The 27,446-nt window shown below is 42.5% G+C and overlaps 2 protein-coding genes across 4 annotated transcripts in view; one reads left to right on the top strand and one right to left on the bottom strand.

Moving 5' to 3' along the window:
- Positions 1–2,735: 2,735 nt before the first annotated feature.
- Positions 2,736–4,241, top strand: LOC115128755 (vimentin-like). The gene is made up of 2 exons (XM_029658894.2): positions 2,736–3,225; positions 3,565–4,241. Exons 1-2 carry the CDS (start codon positions 2,736–2,738, stop codon positions 4,239–4,241), a joined length of 1,167 nt encoding a protein of 388 aa, XP_029514754.2.
- A 2,181-nt stretch (positions 4,242–6,422) lies between these two features.
- nop14 (NOP14 nucleolar protein homolog (yeast)) overlaps positions 6,423–27,446 on the bottom strand; it is a 30,750-nt gene continuing 9,726 nt past the window's right edge. For 2 of the 3 annotated variants that reach the window (XM_029657170.2, XM_029657174.2), the window contains exons 13-20: positions 26,469–26,570; positions 22,806–22,959; positions 20,042–20,201; positions 15,954–16,028; positions 15,358–15,505; positions 7,547–7,665; positions 6,877–7,032; positions 6,423–6,627 (exon numbers count right to left, since the gene is read on the bottom strand). In XM_029657170.2, the coding sequence (XP_029513030.2) occupies positions 6,525–6,627; positions 6,877–7,032; positions 7,547–7,665; positions 15,358–15,505; positions 15,954–16,028; positions 20,042–20,201; positions 22,806–22,959; positions 26,469–26,570 (1,017 nt within the window). In that variant the 3' untranslated portion in view covers positions 6,423–6,524. The remainder of the gene's footprint in view (positions 6,628–6,876; positions 7,033–7,546; positions 7,666–15,357; positions 15,506–15,953; positions 16,029–20,041; positions 20,202–22,805; positions 22,960–26,468; positions 26,571–27,446) is intronic. The other variant, XM_029657177.2, reaches the window with a different exon arrangement.

Consider the following 27,446-nt stretch of genomic DNA (forward strand, 5'->3'; position numbering starts at 1 on the left):
AGCTGTGCGTGTAGTCATATCAGCTCTCTGTTTGTCGATGAGTGCCAAAGGCATCTTAAATCAACAGAGACACGGGCATGATAAATAAGATTCGATTTTTTTATCTAGGAGAAACTCACACAAAGAAAAATGAACATGACTTGCTTGTCCACATAGTTTTTTTATTGACAAATATATCAAAATCATTACTAGGTCAAAGTAGTTTCCCTAAAATGTCAGTCTTATTGTGACCACAGATAGCAATGCACTTTTGTCACTGTATATTATCATATTGACACAGATTGCCATATCTAGAGACAAATGTTTTTTTCCACACCCTTCTGCCACTGTCACTTAAACCTGGAGTCAAAAGGGAAACAGAGCACTTCAACCACTTCTAAAAAAAAAAGCCTCTAAAGTCACAGAAAACACAGTCAGACAATTATCAGTTTCCAGTGGAGGTTAGACCACAAACTTCAGTGACTTATTGTAAATCTGGAATGCGTTAAGTAGGCACACAATGTATCAGTAACCGCAAGGTGGTACTACCTGAACTCATCACTCCGCCTGCCGTTTATGCTCGTTTTGTTTAAAAAAAAAAGTTATCCTCCTCCCTACTTCATCATGACCCTGGACTCCATGCAGTATACTCTAGAGAAACCAAAAAGTTAACACTGTTGCTGGACATCCTAGTGCCACTCCCATATAGACTTTCGGCGGGGAGGAGTCAGTCGTCTGCATCCCAAATGGCACTCTATTCTCTTTATAGTGCACTTTTGTCCAGGGCCCGCAATGGGAAACCCATGGGTCTCTGGTCAAAAGTAGTGTACTACATATTGAATAGTATGTAGTAGTGCACACCACATAGGGAATAGTATGAAAGTGTTTGCACTCACTACTGTAAGTCGCTCTGGATAAGAGTGTCTGCTAAATTACTAAAAATGTCTCCATGACTCGTGTCACAGCAGAGGCCCAAGCCAATTAACAAGCACCCTAGAGATTGAACCTGCTCAACGCCAATGCCCTCACAGGGGAACGAGGCTGACTGGGGCTGGAGGCATTAAAACAGATATTGTACAGAGATAGACCCACACACAGCACACCAATGTTAGCAGCTAGCTAATCATGAATCCCTATTAAATATGTGGTACATTAAGGCATTACTTAAATCTTATATCCATGAATGTAGAGGCCTTAGCAGGGGAATGAGTCTGACCTGGGCTGGAGGAGTACAAATAGATAACACCCACACACAGCTAGATAGCAGTGATGATTGGCTATCTACTGAACATGCGGTATTTATTCACCCTCTCTCTGGTCAAGAGAAGACCAAAGATTGAGGCCTTCACAATGGAATGAGTATGGGGCTATAGGCATGGAGGCAGCATACAGATACACCCACATCACACTAATGCCAGCAGCAAGCTAATCCTGACTCACTACAAAACATGTGGTATATCAATGTATTAATTCCTCATTTGGTGAAGACATGTCATCTTATATCCATGACTGTAGAGCCCTCACAGGGGACTGACAATTTGGGCCGGAGGAATCACACAGACACAGATAACACCCACATAGACACAGCACACATCTAGCTATGTAATACATAGCTAATGTTAGCTAATACAAGAGTATTACTTCACCATTTGGCCAACTAAAGTAATCTCATGTCCATGAATGAAGAGATAGGTGAAAATGGCATGACAGGAGGGGTTGTAAAAGGGATTTCAATGTGATTTGAGTGTGCGAGCGAACTGTAAAAACGAAAGAAAACAAATTGTCTCGTGAAATGCAGATTTCAATTTTTGACAGTTCAGATTACGACTTTTAAACATCTCCAAACATTTCAATAGTGCTCAGTTGCATGTGCTTTAGACCATTTCACTGACAAATAGTGGTTGTCCATAGTTCTAATATAGGCTTTTCTTACTGTGCACAAATAGAGGCAACTGAATCTAAAATATCAAGGAATAGATTTACTATCATTATAACCCTATTTGTCATAACACATTATCCTGAGACTACATGGAGACTCAAATGAAGCATTACCCTAATGCTCTCCTTAACACCGTTCCCAGCATTAGGAAGACTCTTGTTATTACATTTACATTACATTTAAGTCATTTAGCAGACGCTCTTATCCAGAGCGACTTACAAATTATTCTTGGAGATGGTTAATTGTTCAAAGAATGTCTCCACTGCAATGGTGTCTGACATCTTGATTGTATGAGGGAGGCTACCGTGAAGCTGTGTCGGAAAGTCTTACAGGAAAATCTGTTGCCAAAGCACAGTCACTTCGTCAGTCTTTCCCAATGTGCCAGATGGCCTCCATACCCTCCCGAGTCCCTAGCGGTGCCCTAAGTAAGAGTGAAAAATAGCGGGCATACATCCTCATATCACTATTTCACACGGAGGCGTGGGCCGCACAAACTCCACCCGTCACCGCTACTAACAACACAATGCTAGCTAGCTAATGAAGACTGTTGTGCTGCAGGTCTTTGGAAGAGAGTGATGATCCACATTTAAAACATGTCAAAACCCTGCGAGAGTTTCAAGGGAGTCCGAGACATTCTTTGTGACCCTATAAAAGACACGGGTCGATCTGAGAGACTGTCAGTACAGTAATAAGGTGGGCCAGCCAGCAAAGAAAGAGAACACAAGAGGCCTTCAATTCCTTTTGGTGGAACTGGAACTATACTCAAGAAACAAAATCTGATTCTAGAACACACTTTGTAACACACTGAGAAGCAAACATGAGAGGAGCTTCCTATTCCCAGAAATCCCAGTCACTGCAGGTGAGCGGCTCTCGTAGCAGTACGCGGGTCCAGAGCCCCTCTCCCTCCCGGTGTCGCGGTTCCTCGTACAACAACCGTGGATGGTCCGGGCACCAGGGCGGCAATTTGTCATCCGCCGTAGAAATCGGCACAGAGATACACCAGCAGCATGCCAACGAGAAGGAGGAGATGCAGGAGCTGAACGTGAGGTTCGCCGGCTACATCGAGAAGGTTCAGGCCCTTGAACAGAGGAACGCCCAGCTGACTGCAGAGCTCGCCACCCTACAGGGCCGCTTCAAGGGAGGCCCCACCGGCATCGGAGAAGAGTATGAACTCAAGTTCAAGGAGATGAGGGAGCTAATTGAAGCTTTGACCAATGAGAAGGGAGCTGCTGATATCGAGAGGGGATACATTGAGGAGGAGGTGGAGGTGTGGAGGCTGAAACTGGAAGAGGAGCTGTCACTGAAAGGTATGGTACCAGTCCCACACTGATCACTGGCTGGGGAGATCTACTGATCTCGATCGTCTTCCATATTGACATTATTGTATGATGATATAAACCAAATTTCCATGAAGAACGCAGGATTTCTAGCTATAATTTTATTCCTTGAATAATCAAAATGCCAATTTGATGACACAATATTTCTAGACATACCATTGGTTGATTGAGATTGCTTGTACTCGTAGGGGTGTATGATCAGCCAACGTTTTGTCTACATACACCAAGTAAACCTGATCGCAATACTATAATAACATTGTTGTAATGTTTTAAAACATCTACTCACCTCCCCCATTTATCCATCTCCAGAGGAGGCAGAGATGATCCTGAGGGAGTTCCGTCAAGACGTAGACAATGCCACCCTGCAGAAGGCGGAGCTTGAAAAGCGTGTCGAACAGCTGGTGGCCGAGATCGAGTTCCTCAAGAAGCTTCACGACGAGGAAGTAGCCGACCTCATGAAGCAGATCGAGGACTCCAAGGTGACTGCGGAAATTGACGGTGACCGTCCAGACCTGGCCGCATATCTGCGCAACATGCGTGCCGAGATCGAGGCTGTGGCGGCCAAAAACGTACAGGAAGCCGAGAAGTGGTACAAGGGCAAGTTCGAAAACCTCAAAGAGGTCGCCGGCAAGAAAGAAGAGCAGATGAAGTCGATTAAAGAAGAGATCACCACTTTCCACAACCAGGTGACAGACCTCCAGAACCAGATTGATGGGCTGAGGGCACGCAACATGGCCCTGGAGCAGCAGCTGGAGGACATGGAGATGGCCCACATGGATAAGGTTGGAGGCCTGGAGGGCATCATTGCCCAGCTGGAAAACCAACTCTGCGAGACCAAGCTGGAGATGGGCAAGTACCTGGCTGACTACCAGGAGCTGCTGCATATCAAGCTGAAGCTGGATGCTGAGATAGCCGTCTACAGGAAGCTGCTGGAGGGAGAAGAGAGCAGACTGGGGATCTCGGCAGGGAAAGAGCCAGAAGTTTAAAGTGGGTTGATCACCGATGGATGGGTAACTGTAGTGTCCTCAAAGTCTAAGTGGTGCTTTGATGTAGAGAATGAGTTACAGTGAAAGTTGTGTGACTGACTGGATGGCTTTATGGCTCATTGTGATGCTAAGGCTTAAAGGAAAATGTGGTGACATCAGAAAATGATTTGAATATTTACTTGCAACACTAAAGCAATGTTCACACTTTCAATACTGCATAACTGAAACATTTATTATATTTGTAGGTGTCCAAATATCATTCGAGACAGAGGAGAACTTCAAATTTTAAAAAAGGTACCCACCTTATTTATCATTTACAGTCACTTTCAATTGTGCTGTGTATCACTCAGGCTACGTACACTGTTTACCACTCAGGCTATGTACCCTGATTCAATCCTCCATATGAAACCTACTTCTCCATGTAGGAGCGGTCAGAGAGAGGACCACCTCAGTGTGGAGACCCACACAGCTGCCAGAATGTCTGCCTGAGCATCCTACTGTATCTCCCACCCGTCAGCCCTCCCAGACTTAATTGCCTGTCAACTTCTCCCTCCACTACCCCAGCTCTTCCCGTCCAACCCTTTCAACAGTCCACACTCAGACCCTCAGCACCCTACCTTCTCCCCAAGTCCTACCCACCACAGCTTCCGCTCCCCTGACCAGCCCGAGTCATCGGTCGCTCCCATTCCTGCCTGACCCTGTCAACCTCTCTCGGACATTGGAGCACCCTTCTCATGCCCTGCAACTGTATGGTTAAATCCTCAAACAAAAACATTCCCTTTATTTTAATTTAAACCTTGTGACTCACCCATTTTATGTAAGATAACTAAAGCTGTTTACATAAATGTATACCCACTACTACATAATAAATAAAGCTTAACTTGAGTGCATACAACTGCTGTGTTTTGTTTCTAGTATCATTTTAATCTCCTAATAGTTTCCGTCTAAAAATGATGTCTGGGTTTGTCAGAGATATAAGAGCTCCCAACCACTTTGTATTAGAATAACCAAAACCTGACTAGAAATTGTTACTGCACACTCTGAAATGTGGGGAAACACTAAAACCTTTCCACTCACACAAAATGAAATCATAAATATAAAGATAATGTTTATTACTTTGAACAAATGCATATCTTTTTTTTTATGTACATGGTAAGATTACACAAAGTCAACCAGGATGGTCTGTCAGAACAGGAATTACAAGATTGTTAGAATACCGTTACTGCATCAACTGCTTGTTTTATGCAACAGAATAGTTTTTTAAAAGAACACTCCATCTGTGTTTGGACTGAAAGTGGGCCTCAGGGAGATTTAACACAGACAGAATAATTACATGGTCTTTGGGTGATAAGCCTAACAAGACCGTATTCCATAGCATGAGTTAATGTTTCTGTACTGGGTACCAAGGGGAGAAGGCCCCAGGGCCAGAACCTGGTCTCAACATAATGAGAAGTTTTTACAGCCGATACGGTTTGCGGAGAATTATTAGTATCCTTCATATGAATCCTAACCTTGTGACCCATTCCATACATCTGCTGTTTGTCATGAGGATGGACTTTGCTATAAAACGCCGTGGCTCAAATCCGCTTGTTGGGCTCTCAACGAATTACCAACGGGGGGGGGGGGGGCTCGTTGACAAGCTCCATTACTGCAGGAAATAAATAATAAACTTGACTTGTTTTGAAATTTAAGTCTCTCCTTTTGATTACAATAATTCCACGACAAGTCTCAGACTAGACATAACATAGTGAACATATATCCAAGAAACTCAATTTATTTTTGAAATGTTACGTTTGGTATGGTTGCACATAAGACAGAAGGTTACTTAAAGCAAAAACTAAAGTAGGGTGGTTGGTTGGGTGGGTGTATAACGCAAACATCTAGCTCCCCAAAGGTCGCATGTTTGGATCTAACCACAGACAACTTCAGCATTTTGGCAACTTTCAACTACTTTGCATGTTAGCTAACCCTTCCCCTTAACCTTACTCCTAACCTTAACTCCAAGCCTAGCAAACGTTAGCCACAACAAATTGGAATTTGTAACAAGTTTTGTAAATTAACATATTGTACGTTTTGCAAATTTGAAACATTGTACATTTAGAAAATGACATTGTACAAATATGTTATACAAATATAACATATGAAATGGATGATGATATCCACAAATTAATACAAATCATGCACGTTGTTCTCAGCAATTTTATTTTGCAATGTTTAAAACAAAAGTATAATAGAAAATACTACAAAGTTTGTAACTGACAATACAAAGCCATTTTGAATAGGTTAGTGTCTGCTGTTCTTCCTTCTCTTCAGAGCCTTCCACTCCCCCTCCTGGGTGGCCAGACTGCCAAACAGCTCCTTCACCTTCCTCTTCCTCTCCGCATCCCTACACACAGGGGCAAGGAAAAAAACATCAGGTCATCTGCACATGAAAAAAGTCCATATATTTTCAAGTATTTAAAAAAATAAAAGGATAAGTGGGGGGTGAAAGGTGAAGGGCACATAAGAGAAAGTGGCCAAGGCGGGGCTCAAATACCCATCACCAAGGGGTATGTAGTCAGGAGTTGGCAGCGCTACCACTAGACCAGACTCTGGCATGTGTTATAGTGATAAGTGTACGTAATGTCATACAGACCTGCCCATGACCTCGTTGAGTTTCTCTCGGGCCAGGAAGCGGGTGTCTTTACGGATCTCTCTCAGAGCTCCCTTGAACTCTTTCTTATACTTGTGGTTCAACCTTTCCTTCTCCCTCTCCTCCTTTGTGTTCCCTCGCTTTTTCCCATAGTCCAGCCTGGAATTGAGAGGTTTACAAAATGAAAGGTGAAACTAAAGGGGAACATAGTTATTTTGTACTCCCAATTTTCATAGGCGTTTGTTATACATAAATTAATTTAGTCTCACACAATCTTTCTACAATATTTGATATAAGCCAAATGGGTACATGTGACACTACAAGGGAAGCCTAGTGGTTAAAGCATTGGGCCAGTACCCGAAAGGTTGCTGGATCGAATCCCCGAGTTGACAAGGTGAAAATCTGTCATTCGGCCCCTGAACAAGGCAGTTACACCCACTGTTCCCTGGTAGGCCATCGTTGTAAATAAGAATTTGTTCCTTAACTAACTTGCCTAGTTAAATAAAGGTTCAATAAAAAATTACATCTTCAGCGGGGTAATGCTACGCAAATAACTGAATTAAGATGAGTCTCACTCTAGAATCTTGGATTGAAGATGACATTACAAGGGAATACAATCACTTTGTCTTCCTTTTTCTCCACACAAATAACTGAATTTAGAGATCTCACTCACACTTCCACAATCTTTGGTGTGAACAGTTTGAGGGGAATGGGTTTCTTCTTCTGAAACACCAGGAGAGGACGTGACGTCAGTGAACCGGATATGGTCGCAAGGATTTCCCCATGAAGGTCCTGGGACAAGAAGATAAAAAAAGTGCTCAATATTAGAAAACCTAAAGCATACAATTAACATCAATACTGAACCAGATGGATGAAAGGAAAATATTGAAAGGAAAACAGTTACCACACACACTGAATCAGCTCAAAGCAAATTTAAAATCAAATGTAATTTATAAAGCCATTTTTACACCCAACTGTGACAACATGCTTTATAGTTTACCCGGCCTAGAAGACTCATTTCAATAAGTAAAAATGTCAATAGTAAAAAACACTCCTATACAAAAACACCATGTGATAGACAACTTGCAAGTAAACAAATCCTACATCAATTGCAACTAGTGGTGAAATACTGAGTATTTATGTGAGGGTGAGCAGCTGAACTGTGACAATGCTCCATTGTAATAAGCATCTTGCTAGCCTGTGTGAAGGTAAATGTATATACTGCTTTACCACTATTCCCATTCCAAGATGGATAAAACAAGGACTCACTATAGTGAGGGGTAGTCCAAGTTGGGGGTCAATTCCATTTACAGTCAGTCAACTGAAATTCAAATTCTCCTTATAGAAATGAACCATGACACAGACCATGGGCAGGGTAGTTTACTTTCTAAATGTACCCTGTTATAGTAACTATTTAACAGTTCAAAATGGTTAAATCAGTTAAGTAACTTTTAGGTTAGCCAAACTCAGTAAGGTTACAAATTACTTTGATAATTTTAGATTACTTTACCCTTAAGAGGCATTAGAAGAGGTAATTTTGCCCTGGGGCCGCATTCGGTCTTCGAGGCCCGGAGGACCGCACTGGAAATTGGTTAGATTTATATATACAGTACCAGTCAAGGGTTTCTCTTTATTTCTACATTGTAGAATAATAGTGAAGACATCAAAACTATGAAATAACACATATGAAATCATGTAGTAACCAAAAAAGCGTTTTATTTTACATTTGAGATTCTTCAAAGCCTTAATGGCAGCTTTGCACACACTTGGCATTCTCTCAACCAGCTTCATGAGGTGGTCACCTGGAACGCATTTCAATTAAAAGGTGTTCCTAAAAAGTCCATTTGTGAAATTTCTGTCCTTCTTAATACGTTTGAGCCAATCAGCTGGGTTGTGACAAGGTATGGTTGGGTATACAGAAGATATATCAAATAGGGCTAAGACCAAGTCCATATTATGGCAAGAACAGGTCAATTAAGAAGAAAAGAGAAACGACAAGCCATTACTTGAAGACATGAGGGTCAGTCAATGCGGAACATCAAGAACTTTGAAAGTTTCTTCAAATACACCATGAAGCGCTATGACGAAACTGGCTCTCATGAGGACCGCCACAGGAAAGGAAGACCCAGAGTTACATCTGCTGCAGATTATAAGTTCATTAGATCTAACTGCACCTCAGATTGCAGCCCAAATAAAAGCTTCAGAGTTCATGTAACAAACACACCTCAACATCAACTGTTCAGAGGAGACTGTGTAAATCAGGCCTTCATGGTTGCAAAGAAACCACAACTAAAGGACACCAATAATAAGAAGAGACTTGCTTGGGCCAAGAAACACGAGCAATGGACATTAGACCGGTGGAAATCTGTCATTTGGTCTGATGAGTCCAAATTTGAGATTTTTGGTTCCAACTGCCGTGTCTTTGTGAGACGCATAGTAGGTGAACGGATGATCTCCGAATGGGTGGTTCCCACCGTGAAGCATGGAAGTGGTGGTGCTTTGCTGGTGACACAGTCGGTGATTTATTTAGAATTCAAGGCAGACTTAACCAGCATGGCTACCACAGCATTCTGAAGCAATACACCAATCCATCTGGTTTGCGCTTATTGGGACTATCATTTATTTTTCAACAGGACAACGACCCAACACACCTACCTCCAGGCTGTGTACGGGCCATTTGACCAAGGAGAGTGATTGAGTGCTGCATCAGATGACCTGGCCTCCACAAATCACCAGACCTCACCCCAATTGTGATGGTTTGGGATGAGTTGGACCGCATAGTGAAGGAAAAGCAGTCAACAAGTGCTCAGCATGTGGGAACTAGTTATTCACCGGTATTGCATTATCCCGATATACAATATTTTCCTTGCCAAAAAAACGATACCGGTAACAGATAGTAAAACTTTTAGCGGCCGTTTAAGCATTCTAGTACAGTTAAAAAGTTCACACACACAGCGGTCTAAGGCACTGCATCTCAGTGCAAGAGGTGTCACTACAGTTCCTGGTTCGAATCAAGGCTGTATCACGTCCGGCTGTGATTGGGAGTCGAATAGGGTGGCGCACAATTGGCCCAGCGTTGTCCGGGCAGTCATTGTAAAAAATGTATTATTTACTGACTCGCCTAGTTAAATAAAAAAGGTTACACTTACACCAAAAAGTTATTTTGTTGGCATTTACGCATGTCCCCGCTACCAGTAAGACATAATCAAAACCTATTTATTTTGCTGACTTGCGGTGCTGTTTCTTTGTTCAGCCGTTTCATTCTCAACCAAAGATGCACGTGTTGTGAAGCTAGCCACAATAAGGATTAGGCATATTAGTGGAATTTGCGGTTCACCTTCAAAATAAGTGTAGCATAATTCTACTATTTGTGTTCATTTGCATCATTGTCAATGTCATATCTTTACTTTGAAGGCAAACCGCAGATGCCATTATTGTGTGTAATCCTTATTGTGGCTAGCTTCACAACACATAACCAGGTCCGGTCGAGCCTCACTAGCCAGATGAAGTTAGCTGGCTGCTTATAACGTTCTGGTCATTGTTTTCAGGCTGGTTGTGTTGGTGCCAGCTAGGTACCAAGCTAAAGCTAGCTACCACAGAAGTTGCTGTCGAACAAAAGATGCTTTATTACCAACGCGGTATTGTAAACACATCGTTCGTAGACGGTGTTTGCAAACTTTTTGGTACAGCTTTGACAGTGCTACTGTATCTTTTTTGACACTCAAAAGAACCAAACAGCATTCCATAGTATGCATGTAAGTGCAACTAATAGCATTAATGTGTAACTCCGGTAGGGCAACATCTGAAAAATAGCACACTTGGTAGTGTGTACCGGTGCTCGACCAGTTGGTGAAAGCCAACATCGTCCACGACAGAGAACGGTTGATTGTCAAGGGCAATGAATTCCATTATCTTGACTTTAATGGATTTCGCCTTTGAGTTGCCTTGCTGAAATGTTCTTGCTCTTTCAAATGACTGCTCGACTTCTTGATCCACACACACACACACACAGCAGACATTGTGGGCTAGGTTAGGAATGCCGTGTTGTACGTGTAGCGCCATTACGTCCTGAACCTACGTTATATAGGTACGCACAGTAGCTTTGACATCGGTTTTTAACATCGCCGTTAATCTAGACATCGGGCCGATACCAATGTCGGCATTTTTTAGCTAATTTCGTCCAATTCCGACATCGTGCATACCTAGTGGGAACACCTCGTTGGAAAAGCATTCCAGGTGAAGCTGGTTGAGAGAACGCCAAGAGTGTGCAAATCTGTCAAGGCAAAGGGTGGCTACTTTAAAGATTTGATTTGTTAAACACTTTTTTGGTTACTACATGATTTCATGTGTTATTTCATTATTCTACAATGTAGAAAATAGTTTTTTTTAAATTAAGAAAACCCCTGGAATGAGTAGGTGTGTCCAAACTTAACTGGTAGTTGTGTGTGTGTGTGCAGCATCTTTTCTGCATCTCACGAATGTTCTTTGTGATCCGAACTCCTCAAACTTAAGATTTGTATGTCCATAACTTTCCCCCCCCCAATCTTCCTCTGTTCAGTGTCTGTTCTTTTGCACACCTTTTCTTTTTATTGGCCAGTCTGAGATATGGCTTTTTCTTTGCAACTCTGCCAAGAATCTGTCGGAATTAGAAGCACAAGCATTTCGCTACACTCGCATTAACATCTGCTAACCATGTGTGTGACAAATACAATTTGATTTGAAGAAGGCCAGCATCCCGGATTCGCCTCTTCACTGTTGACGTTCAGACTGGTGTTTTGCAGGTACTATTTAATGAAGCTGCCAGTTGAGGCGTCTGTTTCTCAAACTAGACACTAATGTACTTGTTCTCTTGTTCAGTTGTGCACCCCACTCTTTCTATTCTGGTTAGAGCCAGTTTGCTCTGTTCTGTAAAGTGAATAGTACACAGAGTTGTACGAGATTTTCAGTTACTTGGCAATTTCTCACATGGAATAGCCTTAATTTCTCAGAAAAATAATAGACTGACGAGTTTCAAAATGGCCAGAAACAACTTCCTTCTGAGCCTGTAATCGAACCCACAAATGCTGACGCTCCAGATACTCAACAGTATAAATAAGGCCAGTTTAATTGCTTCTTTAATCAGAACAGTTTTCAGCTGTGCTAACATAATTGATAGAGTTTTCTAATGAATCAATTAGCCTTTTAAAACGATAAACTTTGATTAGCTAACGCAACGTGCCATTGGTTGCTGATAATGGGCTTGTACACCTATGTAGACATTCCATAACAAATCTGCAGTTTCCGGCTACAAGTAATTTACAACATTAACTTCTCTAGGGTAGGGGGCAGCATTTGGAATTTCGGATGAAAAGCGTGTCCAAATTAAACTGCCTTCTACTCAGGCCCAGAAGATAGGATATGCATATAATTGGTAGATTTGGATAGAAAACACTAAAGTTTCATAAACTGTTAAAATAGTGTCTGAGTATAACAGAACTGATTTGTCAGGTGAAAACCTGAGAAAAATCCATTCAGGAAGTAGTTTTTTTTGTGTGTGTAGTGTAGTTTTCTATTCAATGCCATTACAGTATCCATTGACTTAGGACTCAAATTGTAGTTCCTTTGCCTTCCACTAGATGTCAACAGTATTTAGAAATTGTTTCAGGCTTGTATTCTGAAAAATGAGGGAGTAAGAGCAGTCTGAATGAGTGGACCCTGCCGTGTCACAGAGCTTTTTCATGCGCCCGACCGAGAGAGTGCCTTTCTTGTTGAACTTTTATATTGACAACGTTATTGTCCGGTTGAAATATTATCGATTATTTAGGCTAAAAACAACCTGAGGATTGATTATGAACTACGTTTGAAATGTTTCTACGAACTTTACAGATACTATTTGGATTTTTTGTCTGCCCTTTGTGACGGCGTTTGAGCCTGTGGATTACTGAAGAAAACGCGCAAACAAAATGGTTTTTGGATGTAAAGAGACTTTATCGAACAAAAGGAATATTTATTGAATAAATAAATATTGAGTGCAATCATATGAAGATCATAAAATGATTCACTTACCTTTGATCTCTTTCTGACTAGTGTAAATCTTCTACTTGGCTGGTTACTGTTTGTAATGATGTGTCTGCTGGGCTGTGTTCTCAAATAATCGTAAGGTATGCTTTCGCTGTAAAGCACTTTTGAAATCTGACACAGTGGTTGGATTCACAAGAAGTTCATCTTTAAACCTATGTAAAATAGTTGTATCTTTTCTTAATTATTATAATGAGTATTTCTGTATTTGAATTTGGCAATCTGCAATCTCACTGGATGTTGGCCAGGTAGGACGCTAGCGTCCCACAAACCCTAGAGAGGTTAACAATGTCTACACTGTATTTCTGATCAATTTGATGCTATTTTAACAGACATTTTTTGTTTCAAAAACAAGGACATTTCTAAGTGAACCCAAACCTTTGAACAGTTGTGTGAGTGTGTGATATATATATGCAACATGTAAAGTGTTGAACTGAAAATACAAGATCCCTGAAAAGTTGTGTATGGAAATGATTTCACTCAAATTTAGTGCACAAATTTCTTTGCATCTCTGTAAGTGAGCATTTCTCCTTTGCCAAGATAATCCATCCATCTGACAGATGTGGCATATTAAGAAGCTGATTAAACAGCACAATCATTATACATATGCACCTTGTGCTGGGGGAACAATAATGTTCCAAAATTTGCAGTTGTGTCCCACAACACAATTCCACAGATGTCAAGTTGAGGGAGCGTGCAATTGGCATGCTGACTGCAGAAAAGTCCACTAGAGCTGTTGCCGGATAATTTATTGTTAATTTCTCTACCATAAAGTTGTTTTAGAGAATTTGGCAGTATGTCCAACCGGTCTCACAACCCGCAGACCACGTGTAAGCACGCCAGCCCAGGACCTCCACATCCAGCTTCTTCACCTGCGGGATCGTCAGACCAGCCATCTGGAGAGGTGATGAAACGGTCTCAGGAAACTCATCTGCATGCTCGTCGTCCTCACCAGGGTTTTGACCCAACGACAGTTCTGCTCACCTTCGATGGCCATTGGCACGGTGGAGAAGTGTCCTCTTTACGGATTAATCCTGTTTTCAACTGTACCAGGCAGATGGCAGAAAGTGTAAGGCGTTGCGTGGGCGAGCAGTTTGAGGTTGTCAACGTTGTGAACAGAGTGCTACATGGTGGCAGTGGGGTTATGATATGGGCAGGTATGAGCTATGAAAATCCACAATTGCATTTGAACTATGGCAATGTTAATGCAGAGCTACAGGGACGAGATCCTGAGGGCCATTGTCGTGACCTCCATCCGCCGCCATGCCCTCACGTTTCAGCATGATAATGCATGGACCCATGTGGCAAGGGTCTGTAGACAATTCCTGGAAGCCAAGGCCTGCATACTCACCAGACATGTCAACCATGGAGCATGTTTGGGATGCTCTGGATCGACGTGTATGACTGTTTATTATTTCATTTTTTCTACTCAAACCCCCCGCAGGCCAGATTGGAACCCCCTGCATTAGAATTAGACAAGGAGGATCCATCAAACATGGTCAGACTCGCTTAGGTTGAACAAACAAAATTGGCAACTATTGGGCCTCCCGGGTGGCACAGTGGTCTCATCGCAGTGCTAGCTTTGCCACCAGAGACTCTGGGTTCATGCCCAGGCTCTGTCACAGCCGGCCGCGACGGGGAGGTTCATGGGGCAACGCACAATTGGCCTAGCGTCGTCCGGGTTAGGGAGGGTTTGGCCGATGGGGATATCCTTGTCTCATCACGCACTAGCAACTCCTGTGGCGGGCCTGGAGCAGTGCACGCTAACCAGGTCGGCAGGTGCATGGTGTTTCCTCCAACACATTCCTCCGACACACGCGGCTGGCTTCCGGATTGGATGCGTGCTGTGTTAAGAAGCAGTGTGGCTTGGTTGGGTTGTATTTTCATCTCTCCCGAGCTCGTACGGGAGTTGTAGCGATGAGACAAGATAGTAACTACTAACAATTGGATACCACGAAATTGGGGAGAAAAAAAAAAAAAAAAAAAAACTACTGAGAAAACAAAAGGCTGGCAATGTTTTTTTTGCAAACACCCTTTCTGAATTTGAAAGTTACCCAAGAACTAATCTAGTTTTCAAAAGTATTCATATTTCTTCTGCTAACAACTTATTAGTTCGTTTTTTTTTCGTAATCAGATGTAAAAACTCCAGGGTTCACCGCCCAGTGGAAGGCATGTAAAGCCTTCAACCTCCTAACTGTTACTATTAAATAAGCCGGGTAAGTGTTTCAATGACAGATGAAGGGAATGAACATGCTCAACTGTCCTCTTAAAAAAGTAATTAAAACAGTGCTTGATTGACTAATTTAACTAATCCCTGATTTGTAAACCACAACACTTTGTCATGGTCTTCAAATGTTTTACTGCAGCAACATTTGCCCAGGGCAGCCCAACTAAGTTGTCTTTGGATGACACTACAGTTCCACTCACCTGTAATGCTGCAGGATACGTTTTGATTGGAAGATGTTTGGAGAGCAGGGTTGTGATTGGCTGAAAGATGTGCGAGTAGGAAGTGAGTTCTCTGTAGAGTGAAGAGCAGTGTTTCAGCAGGTCCATACAGGTGGCCACAGCAGACAGCCTGGGGGGGCATCATTAAGACAGAAGACACTGGTTAAATGACCACACTCAGACCCACAGACAAACATGCAAAAACACACACATGGACACACATTGACTCTGTTTATGATCTATGAATAGTCATTTAAATAACTATACCTGCATGTAAATATTACCCCAATTAACCTGTGCCCACAACCATCAACTCGGTACCAGTACCCCCAGTATATAACCTCGCTACTGTTATTTTACTGCTGCTCTTTAATTATTTGTTATTTACATTTTTTACTTATCTATTTTTTACCTAACACTTACTTTAACTATTGTTAGTTAAGGGCTTGTAAAGTAAGCATTTCACTGTAAGGTCTACACCTGTATTCAGCACAAGTGACATAACATATTTGACACAGCCACATACAATGACCCACTCATAGGGAATGTTGAGATTTCAGACACACACTCCTATTCACCTGGGGTGGAGTCTAAGTGTGTCCCGTCCACTACCCGTACATTCCTCTCTAGTCTCCACGCATGAAGCCTGGAAGCTGACACAGCATTCTTAATTACAATGGCACTGAGACACTTCTCTCTCACACACACACACACAGACACAACCCTGCATCTGTCTTTGTAAGCCCCACAATAATGTCTTCCTGTGAAGACCAGAAAGCTTTCTCAGCAATGACTTCATATGGGCAGTGGCTATGATGGGTGTAGATAGTTTGTGGTAGGGGTGGTGTGTGTGTTATAAAGGAAACAATCAACTGATTTAAAAACAGGGAGGTGGGTGCCAGTCTAATTACTGCTCAAATAAACTAACAAAACTTGAGCATCTCTGGAAAGATCTGAAAATAGCTGTGCAGCGACGCTCCCCAAGAATGGGAGAATCTCCCCAAATACAGTTGTGCCAAGCTTGTACCATCATATCCAAGAAGACTCAAGGTTGTAATCGCTGCCAAAGGTGCTTCAACAAAGTACTAGGTAAAGGGTCTGAATATTTGGGTAAATGTGTTATTTCTGGGTAAAAAAAATACACACAAAAAAATGGCAAACTTTAAAAAAAACCCTGTTTATGCTTTATCATTGTGCGTAGATTGGATGAGGGGAAAAAAACTTTGATAAAGTTTAAGGCTGTGATGTAACAAAACGTGGAAAAAGTGAAGGGGTCTGAATACTTTCCGAATGCACTGTACAGCCTATTGGCGCACCTGATAACGCACGGCCAACTAGGACAGGAGAGGTGCAACTGAACTTGAAGCAGCGAATGATGTGTGAATAGTGCGGCAGAGGTGCTTTTAATACAGTTGTTTGGCTAACGCATAGCCTACAAAACAGAAAGACGACCGCTTCCAAGTTGCCTAATAATGTTTCATCCCAAAGTTGCCTGTCTGCGCGTGCTAGTGATGTGCAGATCAGCGGTTTGTTCACCCACCCACAATTTCAAATTACCCATTCGCAACTACCTGACGATATGTGATAGTGAAAATCTGAGCTCTGCACAGAACCTAAACTGCAAATATAGTAAATGTGTTGTACAGTCAGAGATGGCAGAACAATTTATGACATGTCTTTTTAGTTACGTCTGTTTTCACTTATCATTTCCGACATTTAGGTAGGCTATTTGTTAGTCCACTTGTCTAGAATTAGATAGATAGAAGAGAAGCAGCATATAGGCTAATGTCATTAATTGTTTCCCTAGAAGACAAAACAATTGCTCACCGGAATGTCATAAATTGACCGAATAAATGCTGCAATCTAGTTGACATTGGTAAGGTTAGTTTTTTCTTTCATCTCTGCTTCTCTCGCCCAGCATAGACATTTAGAGACCGGGGAGAAAATGCTCCAAAAAATAAATAAAAAACCAGGAAAGATTTCACCAACATTTTCTAATGACAGCTTGACCAGTTAAGGATATTAAAACTGTTAAAACAACCCAACATGTTTTTGATAAGATTTCAGTTTGGCTTGGATGCATATTTTGTGGTTGAAATACTATCAGCTTCTATGATGCTGATAAAGATAGCTCCTTTACAAACACACATTCTTTTAAGATGCAGAAATAATTTCTCCAGACTAAAAATATACATTTGGTGTATGATTTTATTGTAAGAAAAATGCTTTATTCTGCAGGAGTTAATTATATTAGGGTATGTGAGGTGTTATAGACCTACAGCAAGTGTCAAAAAGTTCAGTTACCTTACTCAATTTAACCCATCTGAACAATATAGTTCCCTTGACATGCCATTCTGAAGTCCCCCATCGTGTAACTGTTGAATTTGTATAGCGGCTCAAACATATTTTACCACGTCCTCAAATCTTTCCCAAACAGACTACTGTTCTGGCCCTCCGACTTATTTTCAACTCTCCGTTTCGCAGCTTTTGTCTTATTGAATTAAACTCCGACATTGTCCTTTTTGCCTCAGTGGATCGAAGTTAACTCTTTCTGCCCAAGCTCCCAAAAAGCATTTGGTGGGTATTTGGCACACTGCAGTTTGGCCCTAAAGCTTAGGCTACGCACTAACTTCAGATAAAAATAATGAAAGAGATGAATTGCGCAACAATTATACATTTAAGGATTTTTTAAATGAATCGTTCTCTTTATTCAACCCACCACTACCTACCTGCCCTTCATCCACACAATACTTCATGACCCTAAACCCACCGTCCTGTGGATAACTGCAGGGACTGTAGTGGAATGTGCTTTGTGGTTCCCGAACAGGCAAGTGAAATGTTGTCCCTTGTGTTCCATTTGTACACGTGCAACAAAAAAGAAAGCAAGCTTCAAACAGTTCTTCTCCCTAAATTCCCTTTCCCCTCCATGTCTCTCACTCAATTGCGTTCGAACACTCCCTCTACACGTGTGCGAACACAAACTCCTGTAGGTCTACGGAAATACATTTCTATAAAAACCTTAGGTGTTAAACACGCTACATTCCTTGCTTTTTATTTTACCCCCCTTTTCTCCCCAATTATGTGATATCCAATCGCGATCTTGTCTCATCGCTGCAACTCCCCAACGTGCTCGGGAGAGGCGAACGTCGAGTAATGCATTACTCCACGAGACATGAAGCGCCAAACCTCCTTATCACCCACCCCCTTAACCCGGAAGACAGCCACACCCATATGTTGGAGGAAACACCGCTCGTCTGACGATTGAAGCCAGCCTGCAGACAAAGCTGGGCCAATTGTGCGCCGCCCTATGGGACAACCCGGTCACAGCTGGTTGTGACAGCCTGGGATTGAACCTGGGTCTTGTTGAAACAGTCCAGTTCCACATTGAAAATATGCAAAAACCTTTGACAAAGGGATATTTTCATTACAATCATTAAGCCTCGTCCTATTCATCAAACAGATGTCGTGGTCATAATTCTTCACCGTAGTATTGTTAATCACTTAAAAAAATTCTAAAGAACAGGCGGAATAAACTAAATCGAACATCTGTATCTAAAAATAAAAACAGAATTTGCTTTTGTAACCCCTGAAGAAATTGTCTTTCAACTCACCAAATTGAGCCCGGTTTCAAATGATTACTGAGAATAACTGACCAAGATGCGAGATACACATCACTTCACACTGGCAACTTTTTTCGTTCTACTTTATATTCAGGGCCTGGATCTGTCTCAGGGTACAGATATTAAATCACCAACATTTTTCAAGGAACAGAATCGGGAACAAAAGTTATCTATACTGTTCCAGAACAGAACCCTTTATTTTAAAAGCATGGGAATTGGTTAATAACTTTCTTTTACGTTGTAGGCATTTTTTCCCAGCCCCACAAAAAAAAAAGAGCAAAAAGAAAAATCGCTTATGCCTTCCCGCTGTCGATCAGAAACTTCTGCTTGCTTCTGCCTGCCAGCTGAATCTTTGCCAGTGTGTGTGTTTGTGTAGGGTACCTGACCCTTCTCAGCACAACTGTAGCCTACTGATGTTACAAGCGTGATTCTGCATAAACAAGCTTGTTATCTAGATAGACAACTGTAGTTTCAAGACATTCTAAGTTCCTGCATAGAAGCTGCCCCTCTGCATGTATAATTCTGCGGGCTTAAATCAGATAATGCAAGTCATCACAAGATGCCAAGCGCTTCAAGCCAAGCCTCCTCTTCCACCCTCTCTCCCCACACGCAAATTTTCAGTTGCATCTCGCGCCGGACACTTGTCTTCCCATCATGCATGTAAACAACTCGCTGAACTATAGCTTGCCCGCTCCATATCAAGCTGCTCTTTCCGCAATGCATGGCTGGTGAAGTAATTGAATGTTGAGCTAAATGTTGTTGTTTTTTAAAATTAAAACACATTTTTTTTTTGGTTCAGGACTTAATTGGAAAATAATTTGTGCCAACCCTTGGTTTTATTACTGTAAAAAAAACTTTGGTGTGTTTTTTTTACATATAAAATATGTCTTGACTGCGACAAGGGCTCGATAATTCAGAGTGTCTAGTCTGCTGAATTGACAAAAAAAAAGTATATGCCACTGCACAGCCGTAGGCTTCTACAAGCAAGCAACACTGCTTAAGGATCGGACCCTTTTTTAAAATTGGTGCTCTGCTCTCTATCTTACCTGTAGTGGTCTGTGTCCAGGTCAGTGGTCAGTGTGAGTGTCTGGGTGGCAGACAGAGGTAGGGTCTTCTTGCTCCATGTCTGGCTGGACTCTGGGTCTGACAGCACCAGCAGGTCACTAACCTTACCGTTCTGCCTGAAGGGTGGCACCACTGAGTAACCTGGCAGGAACACAACACAGCAGCCAGTCATGGTAGGGCCCTAGGTGTCACACGGTCTACATCAGTGGAGTCTGCTGAACAGCTCTTAGTAATTTTTTATTTTACCTTTATTTAACTAGGCAAGTCAGTTAAGAACAAATTCTTATTTTCAATGACGGCCTAGGAACAGTGGGTTAACTGCTAGTCCAACGCTCGAACCACTAGGCTACCCTGCCGCCCCTGGAACAGAGTGAATGGAATGGCATTAAACACATGGAAACCACGTTTGATGTATTTGATACCATTCCACTAATTCCGCACCAGTTATTACCACGAGCCCATTCTCCCCAATTATGGAGCAACCAACCTCCTGTGGTCTACATGTAAAATAAATACAGACAGGGCTCCAGTCTTTTACATGACAAATACACCCACTAGAACAACTACGGAGGAGACATATACTTTTTTAGAAGAACAAGCGAAGTGGAACAAGGCAAACAAATTATGCGTAACAGCATGATTTATTTAAATTCCACTAAATCCAATCAGCATCAACGGGAGTTGAGAGCTTGACACCTAACAGAGGTTAGCTTTCATTCTGCCGATGACTTGGCATGGCGGTGAAACTATTTCACAGGGCACCGCTACTGCCATGGTGCCCTGAATGCACTCTACAGCATTGTGCAGAATCATACTGTAGCTGGCAGAAACACAGAGGCAATCACAAACAGGTAGGTGGGCAGGCAAACGTTTTTTTGGTTATTTAGAAGTGTTAATTCGGACCTCTGCCCACGTTTATTTGAATATTCAAACTGATATTAGTATTTAACATCAAATCAACATTTATTGGTTGTGTACACAGTTTAGAATACGTTAGCCCCTAACAATGCAGCGGAGAAAAAAATATATATATATTTATGTGTTTTATGTCGGAACAAACCCAATGAATAACCCAAATAGGACTGTAGCAAAGTATTTCAAACGCAATCTACACAAATATACACAAGATATACTAAGAATATGTACAGCAGTAGATATTAGAACGAGCTATGTCAAGAATCCAATATATAAATACATGTGGTGAGTTTAAAGTTTAACTAAAATGTACAGTAAGTGGTAGAATTAACTCAGTCGAGAATACAGTATTTAAATACACAGTACAAAACCCCCATGGCAAAATTGATAAAATTGCAGGAAATTAGCATCCGGACCAGAGTCTGACGCTCAGGTGGCTAAGGCCCTTGATCTTTCTGGCCTTCCTGTTACACTGGGTACTGTAGATGTACTGGAGGGCAGGCAGTGTGACCCCGATGATATTTTGGGCTGACCGCACCATCCTCTGGAGAGACCTGTGGTTGCTAGGAGTGGAATTTCCATAACAGGCAGTAATACAGGATGCTCTCGATGGTGCATTTGTATTAGTTTGTGAGGGTCTTCGGGGGAACGCAGAATTTCTTCAGTCTCCTGAGTTTGAAGAGGCGCCGTTGCACCTTCACCACAAACAGGTCCCCTGGAACTTGAAGCTTTTGACTCTCTCCACTGCGGTGCTCCCTCTGCTGTCTCCTAGAGTCCACGATCATATCCTTTTGTTGACGTTGAGGGAGAAGTTATTCTCCTGGCACCACTCTGCAAGGGCTTTCACCTCCTCTCGGTAAGTTGTCTCGTTGTTGTTGGTAATAGGGCTTACCACTGTTGTGTAGTCAGCAAACTTGATGATTGAGTTGGAGGTGTGCATGGTCATACAGTCATGTGTGAACAGGAAGTGCAGGATGGGGCTGAGCACACATCCCTGCAGGGCCCACATGTTGAGGATTAGCATGGCAGAGGTGTTGTGTTGCCTACCTTCACCAGGTCAGCCCGTCAGGAAGTCTAGGACCCAGTTGTACAGGGAGGGGCTCAGACCCAGATCTTTGTAATAAGCTTTGATTACTTATTGAGTATTCATTTTTGAGAAAGAAATGATATGCCTATTTTAACAATGAAAAGGCATTGCCTAAATTAATTGATCCATGTTACATACATAACTCATTTGCTTCCAGGGCCGAAACACATCTGGTTTATTTTTCTACCTGGTAGTTAAATTGCACTCACCTGGTGTCCCGGGTCTAAATTAGTCCCAAAAAGAAGGAGAGAATGAAATCCAGAACGGTTTCGGCCCACCAAGCCCGGAATTGGGCAGCCCTGCTCTATACTGTAGTGGACGGGCAGGAAGTGTGCCCCCGGGTTTATTGGGATCTGGATCACTGGTCACTCGCTGACCAGTGATCCTCTCTCTCGCTTCGTCTCACCTGCAGTGGTTGCAGAGCGCAGTCGCTCCCTCGCACAGCAAGAGCTCGGGTTAAAAACATAGCCAAATAATATTTTAACATATTTCGAACAGCCCCCCAAAATCCTGACATTGGGTGTGGCTGCTTATGGGACTGTGCTGAATACCGTGAGAAGGCAGGGACTGAGCTGTATTGGGGTCAATTTCATTTAAATTCAGGAAGTAGCCTCTAATTCCAATTATCCTCATAAGATCTGACTGAATTAAAATGGAAACAACCCCAACGGAGAAAACGAATAACCAGTTAGGCCTAGTTGATGAGGAGATATGACAGTAGCCCATTAACAGAAAGGCCGTACCTGTAGAGGTCTTATCTTGCACGGCCAGGTGTAGTACTCCCAACAGGAAGTTGATGAGCTCAGGACAGAACCTCTTGGAGAAGGAGACATACTCCACCGCAAGACAGCACAGCACCAGGCCTGATGTCACATCCTCTAATGACATCACGGGACACTGATGACATCACACAAACACACAGGGAAAATAGGTCAAATTTAGGCAGAAATCACCACCTCAAAACTACTTTGCCTACTAAACATAGTACACATGCATTTACACACACACACGCTTGAGAAGGGGACAATAATGTGCTTTCAATCCTTTTTCCTTCTCTATGACCTTGTGACACTTCTGTGCAGCCTCCGCTTTTTCTGAAACAAAGCCATTAGCTTCATCTAGCTAGCCAGTCTGCTTTCTTTTTCTAGTGTGTGTGTGTGTGTGTGTGTGTGTGTAAATGCATGTCTGTGCGCGAATCACGTTGAGAAAGTAACTCAGAGGTTCTCTAGCCTGTTTTCACCATTCGCATAGCAAAAAACTCATTGTTGGCGTGTAGATGTTACATAAGAATAAAACTTCATATTTTCCCCTGGCAAGGTTTGCTTTGACATCACCACCATATTCAACACTAAGAAAGGACATGACTCCACAGGTCAAAAGCTTAGTGAAAATGCAGGCATGTAGCAACAGAAACAGTGTGTGTGTATGCATGCATGTTCCTTTCCATTGAGCAAAATCTGGAGCTGAGCTATCTACATAAACACCATGATTAAACAAAGGGTTGGTGGCAGGAAGGAAGGATAAAGCCCTCTTCTGCAGACCCGGGTTCAACTACTACTTTACATTTTTTCAAATAGTTTGAGCATTTGCTCTAACCTGCCTAGAGTGCCAGATGGGCAGGGTTAGCAGCTTTGGGAATATTCTAATGATCCGTTAAGTCAGCCAAGCTGTCGGGATGAGTTGAACCGCAGAGTGAAGGAAAAGCAACCAACAAGTGCTCAGCATATGTGGGACCTCCATCGAGACTGTTGGAAAAGCATTCCAGGTGAATGCTGGTTGAGAGAATGCCAAGAGTGTGCAAAGCCATCAAGGCAAAGGGTGGCTATTTGATATAAAATATATTCTGACTTGTTTAAAGCTATTTTGGTTAAAACATGATTCCATGTGTGTTATTTCATAATTTTGATGTCTTTACTAATATTCTACAACGTAGAAAATAGTAAAATAAAGAAAAACCCTTGAATGAGTGGATGTTATAAAACTTTTGACCTGTAGTGAGTGTGAGTACACACACACACACTGCATTCGGAAAGTATTCAGATCAGATTCAGATTATTTGACTTTTCCACATTGTTATTCTAAAATTGATTTCCCCTCTCTCAATCTACACACACTAACACATAACGACAAAACCCCCCCCCAAAAAATAGTTTGCAAATGTATTAAATATGAAAAACTGAAATACCACATTTAGATAAGAATTCAGACCCATTACTTAGCACTTGTCGAAGCACCTTTGGCAGCGATTACAGACTAGTCTTATTACATGTATTTGGCGACTTTCTCCCATTCTTCTCTGCAGATCCTCTCAAGCTCTGGCAGGTTAGATGGGGAGCATCGCTGCACAGCTATTTTCAGGTCTCTCCAGAGATGTTCGATCGGGTTCAAGTCTGGGCTCTGGCTCAAGGACATTCAGAGACTGCACTGTCTTGGCTGTGTGCTTAGGGTCATTGTCCTGTTGGAAGGTGAACCTTTGCTTAAGTCTGAGGTCCTAAGCACTCTGGAGCAGGTGTTCATCAAGGATCTCAGTACTTTGCTCCGTTCATCTTTCCCTCGATACGGACTAGTTTCCCAGTCCCTGCCGCTGAAAAACATCCCACAGCATGAGTCTGCCACCACCATGCTTCACCGTAGGGATGGTGCCAGGTTTCCTCCAGACTTGGCATTCAGGCCAAAGAGTTCAATCTTGGTTTCATCATACCAGAGAATCTTGCTTTTCCTGGTCTGAGAGTCCTTTAGGTTCCTTTTGGCAAACTCCAAGCGGCTGTCATGTACCTTTTACTGAGGAGTGGCTTGCGTCTCGTCACTACCATAAAGGCCTGATTGGTAGAGTGCTGCAGAGATGGGTCTCCCATATCCACAGAGGATCTCTGGAGCTCTGAGTGACCATTGGGTTCTTGGTCACCACCCAGACCAAAGCCCTTCTCCGATTGCTCAGTTTGGCCTGGCGGCCAGTTCCAGGAAAAATCTTGGTGGATCCAAACTGCTTCCATTTAAGAATGATGTAGGCCATCATTAAGTTCTTGGGGACCTTTAATTGCTGCAGACAATTTTAGCTACCCTTCCCAGATCTGTGCTGACACAATTCCGTCGAGCTCGTGGCTTGGTTTTCGCTCTGAAATGCACTGTCGACTGTGGGACCTTATATAGACAGGTGTGTGCCTTTCCAAATAATGTCCAATCAATTGAACTTACCACAGGTGGACTCCAATAAAGTTGTAGAAACATCTCAAGGATGATCAATGGAAACACGATGCACCTGAGCTCAATTTTGAGTCTCATAGCAAAGGGTCTGAATACTTATGTAAATAAGGTATCCATTTTTTATTTATTTTGAATACATTTACAAAAATTTCTAAAACCTGTTTTCGCTTCGTCATTATGGGGTATTGTGTGCAGATTGAGGAAGATACATTTTTATTTAATCCATTTTAGAATACGGTTGTTACGTAACAAAATGTGGAAAAAGTCAACGGGGGTGGCCCGTTCTTGTAGGTTCATGCTCTACAACATCCGCAGAGTACGACCCTGCCTCACACAGGAAGCAGCGCAGGTCCTAATCCAGGCACTTGTCATCTCCCGTCTGGATTACTGCAACTCGCTGTTGGCTGGGCTCCCTGCCTGTGCCATTAAACCCCTACAACTCATCCAGAACGCCGCAGCCCGTCTGGTGTTCAACCTTCCCAAGTTCTCTCACGTCACCCCGCTCCTCCGCTCTCTCCACTGGCTTCCAGTTGAAGCTCGCATCCGCTACAAGACCATGGTGCTTGCCTACGGAGCTGTGAGGGGAACGGCACCTCAGTACCTCCAGGCTCTGATCAGGCCCTACACCCAAACAAGGGCACTGCGTTCATCCACCTCTGGCCTGCTCGCCTCCCTACCACTGAGGAAGTACAGTTCCCGCGCAGCCCAGTCAAAACTGTTCGCTGCTCTGGCCCCCCAATGGTGGAACAAACTCCCTCACGACGCCAGGACAGCGGAGTCAATCACCACCTTCCGGAGACACCTGAAACCCCACCTCTTTCAGGAATACCTAGGATAGGATAAAGTAATCCTTCTCACCCCCCTTAAAATATTTAGATGCACTATTGTAAAGTGGCTGTTCCACTGGATGTCTTAAGGTGAACGCACCAATTTGTAAGTCGCTCTGGATAAGAGCGTCTGCTAAATGACTTAAATGTAAATGTAATGTAAATGTCAAGGGATCTTAATACTTTCCCGAATGCATTATTTATTAACTGCCCGACTAAAACAATCTACCAAACAATCAACCAGTCGACTAATTACGGTCAGTCCCATTGTGAGGGAAGACCATTTTTATCCAGGCAACTTTACACAAGCTCTTCACACACACAATCTGTCGGTCATACACCGACACAGGCTCAAACACACCGTGGGATAATTACCTTGGTGAGGGCCTGGCTGATGTACAGTAGGGCTGGGGTGGTGACAGGGTGGCGGAAGTCTGAGGTGGGGAACAGCAGTGCTGTTATCTTCAGGTAAATGAGCTGAGAAAAAAGGAGAGAGACGGCGAGAGAGAGAGACGTCACCAACACGTCAACTTGACAGAACACAGTCATAGAAACCAATTTACGGACAAGCTTGGTGCTCACTGTTAGGGCTAGTAATTGCCAGGGACCTCACGATACGACATTATCCCGATACAATATGTATTGCAATTCTCACAATTCTATACGCACTCACTATGTCTGCTGCAGAGAGACGAGAGCGTGAGAAAATTCACATTGATCAGTCATGGAAATAAAAGTGCTGAAAAAATGTTGGCTCACTATTTACAAAGAAGATTGAGAACAAGCTATAGGATGAAACATACCGGAGATTTTGCGCAGGTACAGCCGACTAGCAATTAATTTAAGAAAAATATGGAGTCAAGTATCGATATAATAGTCAAAACTACATTTGCAATATGTAATTGTATCGATTCTATCCCCATCACTTCTTTGTATTAAAATATTTTATTTCACCTTTCTTTAACCAGGTAGGATGGTTGAGAACAAGTTCTCATTTACAACTGCGACCTGGCCAAGATAAAGTAAAGCAGTGCGACACAAACAACAGAGTTACACATGGGATAAACAAACGTACAGCCAATAACACAATAGAAAAGTCTATATACAATGTGTGCAAATGAAATAAGATTAGGAAGGCAATAAATAGGCAATAAATAGGCCATAATGGCGAAATAATTCAAATGTAGCATTAGTGGAGTGATAGATGAGCAGAAGATGAATGTGCAAGTGGAGATACGGGTATGCAAAGGAGCAAAACAAATGAATAACAATATGGGGATGAGGTAGTTGGGTGGGCTATTTACAGATGGGCTGTGTATAGGTGCTCAGACAGCTAATGCTTAAAGTAAGTGA

This window comes from Oncorhynchus nerka, linkage group LG4 (assembly GCF_034236695.1).
Source record: "Oncorhynchus nerka isolate Pitt River linkage group LG4, Oner_Uvic_2.0, whole genome shotgun sequence".
In the NCBI taxonomy this organism is placed as follows: Eukaryota; Metazoa; Chordata; class Actinopteri; order Salmoniformes; family Salmonidae; genus Oncorhynchus; species Oncorhynchus nerka.

What these genes read in the sequence shown, in the direction of transcription:
- LOC115128755 (XM_029658894.2), top strand. Translation starts at nt 2,736, where the DNA reads ATGAGAGGAGCTTCCTATTCCCAGAAATCCCAGTCACTGCAGGTGAGC. An exon ending in AGAGGAGCTGTCACTGAAAG is followed by an intron (nt 3,226 to 3,564) that starts GTATGGTACCAG and finishes ATCCATCTCCAG; the next exon opens with AGGAGGCAGAGATGATCCTG.